At 46.7% G+C, this 10915-nt stretch overlaps 1 protein-coding gene across 1 annotated transcript; it reads right to left on the bottom strand.

Moving 5' to 3' along the window:
- Window positions 1–6480: 6480 nt before the first annotated feature.
- Window positions 6481–7327, bottom strand: LOC117589289. The gene is given in 5 exon segments (XM_034281079.1): window positions 6481–6519; window positions 6522–6615; window positions 6617–6842; window positions 7037–7105; window positions 7312–7327. Coding segments are annotated over 5 exon segments (444 nt in total).
- Between the last annotated feature and the right edge of the window lie 3588 nt (window positions 7328–10915).

Genomic DNA, 10915 nt, shown 5'->3' with positions numbered 1-10915 from the left:
TATCTGTGAGATACGAATAGTGCCAAGCTTATTTGTCCATCTATTGGATTGTTGTCTATTTGACTAACTGTCTGTCTGTCGCGTCTCTCCCTCCCTCTCTCTGTTGTGTCCGGCAAGAGGGCCTCTGGTCTGTGGTCTTCGGTCTCCGGTCTCTGCCGCTGGCCTCCCCTTTCGGGGTCGCTCCTCTTTACGACCCATAGTCGTAGGTTGTTTTGTTATGGCTGGGCCCATTACTGCATTCCATATGCACAGTGTTTGCCTTGATGTTTTTAGGGTGTTTCCATTGGTGTTTGCTGCTGGAATGGTGTTGTATCTGTTGCTCTTGCTGCTGCTGCTGCTGCTGCTGCTGTTGTGTTACAAAATCATTCATCGCACACACATATTGAAATTGTAAAAGGCAACAACAGCAGCGGCAGCATGAATGTAGATAGAAACATATAAAAATTCTTGGCATTCCAATGAATCATGCCATAGATGTGTTGCTGCTGCTTCTGCCGCGACAGCGACAGCGACAGCCACTCACTACTTCAACTTGATGTAAACTTTAATTAGGTAACATTGAGGTATGTGAAGGTATGTACACACACGTTCTACTCTGCCCCTGCCAGTCCATGGAAGCTTTACGGCAGGCATGCCATGGGATGGGGCAGCAGGCAGCTCACGGCAAAGCGACAGGCAACAAGTATCTAAGAGATACGCATGCATATCTATCACCTATGGCCAAGCACTGAGAGAAAACAAGAACTAGAGGGAATACTTCTAATTGTCTGCCCTGATGTAATTTGTGAATGATTTTCGAGATCCCTTAATTAGTTCTTTTCGTTTTATTATTTTATTCCTCATGCCATGCAGTTTTTCTCTCAGTGTTCTGTCTGCTCTCTGTCCTTGTCTCTTCTTTCACTTCCATTCCATTTCACGTACGTTGCGTGAGTGACTGTCTATCTCTATCTCTCTTGCGCTCTCGCTCTCTATCTCTGTATCTCTGTATCTCTCTCTCTCTCTCTCTCTGTCTCTCTGTGTGTTGCTGTTATAATTGTAAATAATGATGATAACGCGATTACAAGCCTGGTTAAAGAATTTATTGTAATTCGCTGGCCATTTGAGTAAGAAATTAAGGCAAACAGGTTATAAATATTTGAAATGCCGCACTAAACCCCAGCGCACCAGAGAGAGAACGAGAACTCTGTCAAGGATTGGCCTTATCGAGGATGGCCCTGGAGAGTGTTGGAATGAGGCAGTGGTTGGGAAGGGGTTTAGGTTTTGGAGTGGAGTGGAGGGGGCAGCACCTTTCTTATCTGTGTGGCAACATGGAAATGGAATGAATTGGAATGCACGCTAAGAATGATAAACGGTACATGGCAGCGATTGATCGAGCTGTGACTTAGCCGCGAGGCAGCGAGCGAGGGAGAGGCTGAAAGGGAGCTTTATGCTGGCACTGCAAACCGGAGGAAGATCTACTTTCCAACGGGATAAAGGACAAGCGCCTGTTTCCACTCTCTTTCTGCTGCTCTTTGCTCTTTCTCTCTCTCCCCTTCCTTTTCTGTGTGTCGCATGCCAAGCGCCAACTCCAAAATGTGCAGACAACGGCCCCCACACACGCTGACGCTGACGCTGCTGTCTCTGCCGCTGCCACTGCCACTGTCTCTGCCACTGCCACTGCTGCAGATACTCGTACAACAAAAAGAACAACGTTGGAAAATTGTGAATGAAATAAGCGGAGGTCTAACCTCTATCGTACGGAATGTGGTATTGCGACGTGCCACCACAACTGGTTTTCTCTCTCTCTCCCTCTCTGGGCTCCCTTCACGCTGCTGCTGCTCCTCTCCTCTACCGTACAGTCGCTGCCTCGTCATTATCGCTTTGCTGGCAAGGGTGGCGTTAGGTGGTCCCCCTCTTTTACCACCAACTGCCTCTCCAACAGTCTGCCTCTGTAGCTTGCCGTCTTGCTCTTCGATCTGCCGCTTGCCTGACTTGCCCCCTCCCCGCAACCAACCTAACCACCTCATGCTACTCCAACAAAATTCGAATCTCACGCTCGCGTATCTGCGCAATACACGTACAAACTTACAGACATAAATACCCTTTGCAGAGAGTACTAATATTCGAATAAGATGTTTGGGAATCAATTAGGAAACTAAACGAAGAGTATACTCGAGCTCAGCATCTTTTGCTGTCTGTCTGCTTCTTGCTAGAACCGCAATTTACAAAACTTCTACCTGAAATTGTGCACGTTTTTGCTACCCAAGAGGCAACTGTAAATCTGCAAGAGAGTATCAAAAGTTTCGCTGTCGCTGCGTGCTTGTTGCTTTTGTTTTTGTCGCTCCGCAGCGATTAGTATTTGCATTGGTATACATACGTGCGCATACGTGTGTATGCATGTGCCTGAAAGAGAGCACTGGGCAGCAAAGCAGTGGCGGCGGCAGCGGCAGCGGCAGGCATCGTGTGTCAGAGAATAGGTGATAAATTGGCGCAAGAGTGTGCGAGCGAGCGCGCGAGTGAGTGAGCGATCAATTGGCATATTTCGTGTGTGTGGGGACATGTGTGTGTGTGTGCGCTTGTATGAGTGAGAGACATCGTTAGGCTTTTTGTTAGCTTTTGACATTCTCGCCCCCCCCGCTCCGCCTCTCTCACACTGCTTGTTGGCGCTCGCTGCTTTTCGGCGGGGCACACTCGCAAAGTGGGAGGGTTTCGCTCTCACCCGTTGTTGTTGGCAGCGGAATGATTGAGAGCGGGCCAGAGGGGGAGGCAAAAAAAAACATAATGGCGGTTTTATACATTTCTATAGAAAAAAAACCTAAAAACTGCGTTGTAACAAATTGTTTAAACTTTTATTGCCTTTGCCTTGCATTCGTTTTGTTTTTCCGACTGCCGTTCTCCCAATTTTTTCGACTCAATTAAGCAATTAATTATTGAATATTGAATTTGGAATATGGAATATTGATTAGAAAATGTCGCTTCAATTTTCTGACAATCGTTTATTGCTTCATTATGTAATGGAGTTTGTCAATTTTCAATAATATTCATTACAATTTTGGGTTTATTATTATATCTACAATTGATTTTAGTGAATTTCAGAATTGTATTCTTTACTTTTACTTCTTTACTTCGGTGATTATCCAAAATAGTTCCTTGAACATCTATAAATATCTTAGGAACCTCTTCATCATGCTTCCATTTCATCATAGATATTTGTAGTCTAAGGAGAGCCCCTCAACACTCCGTTAGTCATGATGGCCCTACTTTTTAGGGCTTCCAAAAAACCCAAAAAGAGAAGTAATTTATTTTTGTATTTTTGCTAGTAAACGGGTACTTCTAGTTTTCCTTCCGTGGAACCCTTTTAACCAATCAAACCAGCATCAAAGCCCTCCAAAAAATGCCAAAAATAAAGGGTAAAAATGGTTGAAAAATAATTCGCAATAAATAAAGCGCAGAGGCAGTGGCAGCGGCATTAATGAAGAACAACAGAAGGAATTGTGCATGGCATGCAAATTTATTTGGCGCATTAAGCAAACGCAGTGCGAAAACGGGATTGGACGTGGAACCGATCCAGGGTCCAGCGAGTGGTTCCCCATAAACAGGATATGCCAAGGCAAGGCAGGGCGAGTAATTATGTTGGGTTTTGTGTGTGTATTATAATTAACATTTCTGGGAAAATTCGAATGCGTTGAGCAGGACAAAAGCCAGGCAAAAAAACCCAAACCCAGACAGACACAAAGGGCCTGGAGAGGTTGTGGTATGTAAGTGAGGAAAGGAAAGGAAAGGAAAGGGATATTTTTGCGCCTTCCCCCATGCGATCGGCGAGCGACCAAGTCCTTTTGCTTACTTGTTGTTGTTCTACTGGTTCTGCCGGATTATGTGCGGATTTTTGCACAGTCCAACAGAATAATCATAATGAACAGCAGACACACACACACACACACAGACGAGAAGCGAATTCAAAAGAAAAACAAGAAGAAACCCGCTCAATCCTGGGCTTCCTCTCCCTGCCACCCCGCGGTCTCGTGCTCATCTTTCGCTGAGGTGAGAACAGATTTTCTCCCCCTCTCTCTCTCTCTCTCTCTCTCTCTCTTCCCGTGCGGCAGCATTCCAAGCCAAAAACTTGAGGTGAGAGGACAATCAACTCGCAAACAACTCTGGAACAACCAGGAACAGGCCCACAAGGCTGCCTGCTGGAAATCCCATTCTGAGTTTCAGCCAAAACCTCAAACCCAACTCGTGGCTAACTCAAAGCAAAAGCAAAGCAAAAGCAAAGCGCTTGCGCCTATTTAATTTGGCTGCCGCCAACATTTTCGAAGCTCCCACAGATTCCACACATCCCCAGTCCACTTCGCTCCTCCAATCTGCTGCCAGCCTCCTTATGTCTCCACCCTTTGCTGCCGCCCCCCCTTCTGCCCGTTGTCTTGGCATCTTGTTAACGATCAGGCAACAGGATTCTGCTATTTTGTCGCTGCTGCCACACAGCAAAAGGTACAAAGAAAACAAACCAGCCAAAATACAACAACAAGAGCAAAGAGAAGCAAAGAAAACAAAACGAAAGAGCCCAAGAATGCTTCTGGCTGGCCCATGCACAGGCATGGGCCAAGGGATACCCTGTGGGAGTGCAGCAAAGCTGTGCATGGCAGAGCTTGCTAGAGGGTTGTCCAGGCAGATATATTTTCAGTTTTAGATTGATCAATTTGAAGCAAACTCTAAGCCAAAAGAAGTCGCGGGCAGAGCTGCGGAAGGAAATTGCTGCAAGTAAATGCCGAAAAAATGCTGCTGCTGCAAGAGGTTTATCCTGCAAAAATAGATGCAAGTCAGGGGACAATCTGCAGCATACAATCATTTAGAATCCTTCATTAAAAACATTTCATTGAAAAATCTTGAATCTATTCCCTCACCTGCTGCACATTCAATCCTCTGCCTACTCCCCACTCAATGGGTACTCCAGCCAGCAGAGGCAACAACTAAAATTATGCACATTCCGGAGGCATCCACAACAGTCCCAGCCCCAGCCGCTGGCCGCGGCATCCCAAAAAGAAATGTGCCCCGCACACGCACGCACAAATCGCAGCAAAAGTCAGGGGCTAGAAGCGGTGCAGGGGGGGGAGGGAATGGCGCGTCCACTCCAGGCGAAGGAGCAGCGACAGCAGCAGCGATTGGCAAGCAAACAGAATAACTAAATGCGAGACTCCGATGAAGGAGATCCTCCTGCTGCTCCCCGCCATTCGGGTGGTGACACCACCAGCACAGCACAGCACAGCACCGCCAGCGGTTGCCTTGGTTGCCTGCTGCACCACCCAAGTGCTACAATGTTGTTCTCTTGGAATTTGGCTTTCTCTTGTCGCCGGCTTTATTAGCCAAGTCTGCCACACAGACACAGACAGGCCTGCCCTGCCCTGGCCTGGCCCACTCTTCAGGCTTGAGAGTCTCCCCACCCCCCGCCAGCCAGCCAGCCGCGAGTGCAGTTTGCACCGAAATTCCACAAAGAATTTTAAGTGTATACAATATGAATGTCTGGGTCTGGGGCATGCTGCAACTGCGACTGCGGCAGAGTCTACGTCTCGTTCCTGGCCAAAAACCTGATGTAGGAGACGACAACGAACCGCAGCCGAAGCCGAACCGAAGCACTCCGCCAAACCCCATTCCAGGCTGGCACTGCCTCCTCTCCCTCCCAAAAACCTGGACCCTGGCGAGGTAAACAGAAAGAGAGAGAGAGGGAGAGGTAGAGGGAGAGAGGTAGAGCGACGGGGGCGAGACACGGAGATCGGCATCGTATCTTGAAATGAAATGCAAAGAAAAGAAAAATAACAAAAACAAAGTTTCTCACGTTCCTCTTCCGAAATTCTTGGAATTGCAATACATTAAAAAGAGGTCTTTGCTTCGTCTGCATACACATGCACTGTACTTGTGTGTGCGTGTTCGTGTGTGTCCGTGTGTGGCTGTGGCGGACAAGCGGACAGCAGTTTTGAGCCGTGCTACAACCGAACGCCGCGCCACCGCCACCGCCACCGCCACCCGTTCAACATATTCCTTTTTCTCATCGATTTTGAGAGACCTATAAGTGAATGTGTCGATTGTGTGCACTGAGAGAAAAGCCATGGGGGCAAGCTGGCATGCTGGCAAGAGATGTGAGACCATGGGATTCTGCCAATCAAAATAAGAATTTTCCTTGCTACCCCAGGGATTATCTTAGGGATATTTCCTTTAAATTTTGAACTGATTAAAGTTCAATTAAAGTTTCACTTTTAAAAGCCGACAATTGATCCATATTTCGGGGAAGTAAAAGCAAGGATCCAGATGATCTGTGAGCACAAATTATGGGATGGATCTGTGCTTATTTTTTGTAGTATTTGTTAGGCCTCAAGGCCTTGAGCCATTTCCCGCGAGATCCCTAATGGAAATTAGTATAAACTCTGAGGAAAACTGATCTGCCTCTTTGTTCATAATTCTTTTTTTCAATTGAAGCTTCTCGGACACTCCCGCCGCTTGCATTTTCTCTCAGTGTAATGATGCATAATGCTGCTGTTGAGCTTCTTGCCATGTTGTTTCTGTTGTTGCTGTGTACTGTGGCTGGTTTCGCTGTGGCTGCTACTTTGGCAATATGTTTTCTCAGTTTCCCCCCGCTCAGTGCCTCGAATTTGGTTTTGGGCCAAGAAGGAGCAGCAGCAGAGCAGGAGACCGAGGCAGAGGCCGAGGCTGAGGCTGAGGGCATAATGAAAGTCGTCTTTGGCCTGGCTCGTCGACAACATCGTCGGCGGTTTGATCAAATGAATGAATATTATCATCGATGCCTCTTGAATGTTGAACGAGCTGACTTGATGACCGTTCCCGTGCACCGGAGCGAGGTACGTTAAGAATTTCTGCTCCATCCACTTCCACTTTGTACCCTATAAGCAGTTGGGTATGCTGAGTTTTGGATGAGAACTTCTGGGTGGAGAGTGTACTTAGCTGTGGCTATGGAAAGTGGCTCCCCGGCATGACTTTCTGCTGCATTTTGCTTATATTTTGGCAGAGCCAAGAACTGCACAGACTGTTCTTTCAGTGTATCTGTAGCTTCGGTTTCTCCATCTCATTCCTTGTTGTTGTATTGTTGCACCCAGTTTCTCGCTGGCTGGCTGGCTGGCTGCAAGTTGTTTGATCTAATTGGTTCATCGAACGCTGCAAGAAGCTTCGATCTCTCTCTCTCTCTCTCTCTCTCTCTCTCTCTGTGGTCATGGGATTATGATGTTCCGGCAAAGCAGAGTCCATCGTCCGGCCTTCCGCTCGGTTATTGGCAATTGGTAGAGCAGCGTCGAGCGACCATCCTAGGCCAGGGCCATAAAAAGCAACGTGAAGTGGACTCCATGCAGGCAGAGTGGAGTGCGGGGCAACCTGCGACATGTACAAATACAGCAGTTTGGATATTTAACAAGAGTCAGAGTCGAAATCGAACGAGAATTCCTGGAATTTCGGATTGGGTTCGGCTTTTATATATTTTTCTTAAGGCCAGGGTAGGCCATAATTAAGTGGCCTTAAATGCCGCTAAAGGAATTTCTCGCAGGCGACATTATTATCAGTTGTAGGGCTATCCCCCGCCCCAAACTCCGGCACTGATAGGCCACAAATTTATATTCTTTTCCATATTGATGGCATTCGGCGTCGTTTCATTATTGAACTCATCTCTACCCGCCTCACGGCTTGGCTTACAAAAGGCATTGAATGGCACTGGAACTGGAATTGGAATTTTCAGGCTTGTGTCGCACAAGCGTGAAGAGGTGCTAGAGGAATCTGAGTGTGGGGTGGGGGGGCTCCACAGCTGTAACTGAAAGAAACGAATATTAAATCTACAACTGGCAGATACTGCTGCAATTACCCATCCAAGATACATCCCCAAGTGGCAGGCAAAACAGGTTAGCGGAGGCAATTGCACAAGAGTTCCTCCGCAGTTCGTCATCAGTGGACATTCCAATCGAATGAGTTCATAGCATCTGCAGCAAGTACTCAGACGAGTACTCAGACTCCGACTCCGACTTGTACTTGTTCTCAGGCCAAGTCAAACCAGTTGCCCCATGACTCAGACAGTGGGAGGCTGGGGCACAGCGAGCTGCAGCAACTAATTGCATATGCATTTTGCATAGTCTCGTAGTAATTACAATAGTTCGATCGAACGTTTGCCATTCACAAGCCAAAATGCAGCAGCAGCAGCAGCTCCCAGGCAACTGCAGAGTCCGTCCATTGCCGTCGCTGCAGTTGCATTCATTCATTCATAAAACTTGCCGCTGCCTCTGCTTGTCTCTGCTGCTGCTGCTGCTGCTGGTCTGGTCTGGTCTGGCACCGCTGCACATTTCATCACTCCGCCTTTCCGAAAAGCCACAGCCACAGCCACGCTCTCCATTCTTGGTGGGCATGCCCTAACTTTGAGGCAGGGTACATCAGCAGCTATCGTGTAGTTCTTCCCCACTTGGCAGCACTTCTTACTGGTTTTACTCCCTTTACATCAGTCGCCAATGAGTTTTGCTCCTTTCAGAATGATTTGATCAAAAGCCAACAGGGATCAATCGCTGCCCTGAGGTTTGCTCTGCTGCAGCCACTTGGTCTTATCTGCCCTTCTCGTAAATCTTTCCACACCTTTCCCAGAGCCATAGCTCATGGAGAGCATGTGCAGTTCGCTGCTGCTTGCCACTCCAATCCAATCCAATCCAATCCACTCTCCACTCTGCACTCCATTCTTGTTTTCTGTTGTTTCGTTTTGACACCAATGCACTTTGCTCTTATCGCACATAATTCATATCTGGTTTCTCGCACTGTAATTCCTTTTTGGGTTTCTTCGCGTGTATCTCTGCATCTGTATCTGTCTCTGTCTCTGTGTTTGTGTTAATCTCTCTGCCCCACCACAGATAAAGTCTAGAACCACAACCAAAGTTGGTCAGAGGGCGCATCGACAAATAAAATGCTCGATGCACTTGCGATCGCTTGGGAACCTAATACATTTATTTCAATTTATTAATTTTGTATGCATAAATCTTGCGCTTTATTTATTCAATTTGAGTCTTTGTTGTCTGCTGATCGCTGACTCGGTGGCCCTGGTGCACCCAGTCCCAGTCCCAGTAGAGTCCCAGCCTCTGCCTCTGCCTCTCTACAGACACAATGCATCTGGCGGCTGCTGCTGCTGATGGTGCAGGGGCACTATCGTTTGAGCGGGGCACATTCGATCTTTGACTTGTAAATTCTTGGAATGCAGTTAGTGGGGCATTTTAATGGAGGCTGTCGCCGGTTGCCGGTGGCCGGTTGCTGCTTGATGTTTGATGTTTGTATCTTGCGGATGCAAATGCAGCGTGTTGCACATGCCAACAATTGAGGTCAAATGTGATTAAATGCCTAATCGATGCAACTATGCCAGAACCCACTTGCGACACTTGCAAGCCAAATTAATTTGATGATTCGAATTGGATCAGATTGGAGAGAGCAATCTGCAAAGTCAAGCGATAAGTTAGAAGAGGGCAAACAACTTGGAGTTTTGACTGATACTCGGCAGATTTTTACAAGATACATTTTGATTAGAACTTCTTGAGTTTCGTTGCAGAGTTAAGGGCAGCCTTTAAGGGTAGTTGATTCAATGGTTTTTATTTCCTCCTGCAATTTCCTCAGCGATGAAAATGATTCAAATCAATTTCTGAGTGAAGTGAATAATATTTTTCGGTGAACTTTAGGAATATTAAGTGCCATGGAGCAATATATTCGATATATTTAACCAAAATGATATTGTTTCAATGTCCCAAGAGCTCGCATCAATTATCGCTTGAACAATTTGTGGGAAAACTGTACAAAAATGTGTAAAAGAAACGATCGCGTTGCCTCGTGTCTCTTCGCGAAGACGCCATTTTGTATGGGGTCTACTAAGAACCGTTGCCCTGAACAGCATGGCGCTAGCGATCTACGAAAGATGATAGCCTGATAATGCATCATTCTTGGACTCCATTTATTTCGTTTCCATGGAAAAGATGCACTGGGGAGTGGGCGCAAAGATGGCTGAAATGGTGAGAAATGTGAGACACGTCAATGAATTTCTACACCTGCCGGCCATTTTGTTTTATTTGCGTTTTGCGCTCGTTAGTTTTTGCTTTTGGCTGCCGATTATTGCTAATTTCGGGTGCTCTCTTTCTCTGCCGCGCGCTCTCTCTCTCTCTCTCTCTCTCTCAAGCGTGTTGGTGTGTGTGTGGGAGAGTGGGGTTTTTTGGCTCACCGCAGAGGGACTTGTGGGGCGGCGGGGGGGAGAGCGGCCTTGTGTAGAGCTGACCACGTGATGCGCTCTCCAAAAGTTAAAATTTTTCAAAGAACCCAAAAGGTAATTTGCAGCCCATCCTTGTGCAGGTTGTGGCCTGGGGACATCATTTGGACAACGAACTGTAATAATAATGTACAGTTAGCCTTTATTTTGTGGCAATTTCCTAGTGAAAAATTTCTTCAAAAACTGAGAAGAAATTTTTGCACACCAATTTTTTGTCAGAGAGTCTTGCTGGGGCTCGTTGTGTGTGTGAGAAATGCTCCCAAAAACTAACTAAAAATTATATTGTAACTGTGTGTGTGTGTGTGTGTGTGTGTGTGTTGGTATTGGGATGTTGTGCACGCCCCTATGCGTCGCTCGTTGTCGCTGCTGTCGAGCGACCCTTACGTCAGCAATCTAGCACGTGGACTATTATTAAAGCGTTTAATTAACTCGAAACATTTAGGATCAAATTCATAATTGGATTGACAGCACAGCAGCAGCATAAGGGGAAAGTCCCTGCCTCAAGATGCACCCAAAAGTTGCGGGCCCGCAACTGATGCCCGCTTTCCCCCCGTCTTGATTTCTGCTACTTTTTCCCATTTTATTGTGGAAACTCTTTTGGGCAATTGTTTCGTTGTTATAATTAATATTTATTTTAATTGCAAGAACTTTTTGATTTGATTTGAA

Source organism: Drosophila guanche, unplaced genomic scaffold, assembly GCF_900245975.1.
Source record: "Drosophila guanche unplaced genomic scaffold, DGUA_6, whole genome shotgun sequence".
NCBI lineage: Eukaryota > Metazoa > Arthropoda > Insecta > Diptera > Drosophilidae > Drosophila > Drosophila guanche.
The sequence above is the reverse complement of the archived record's forward strand: the minus strand, read 5'-3'. Positions and strand labels throughout refer to the sequence as shown.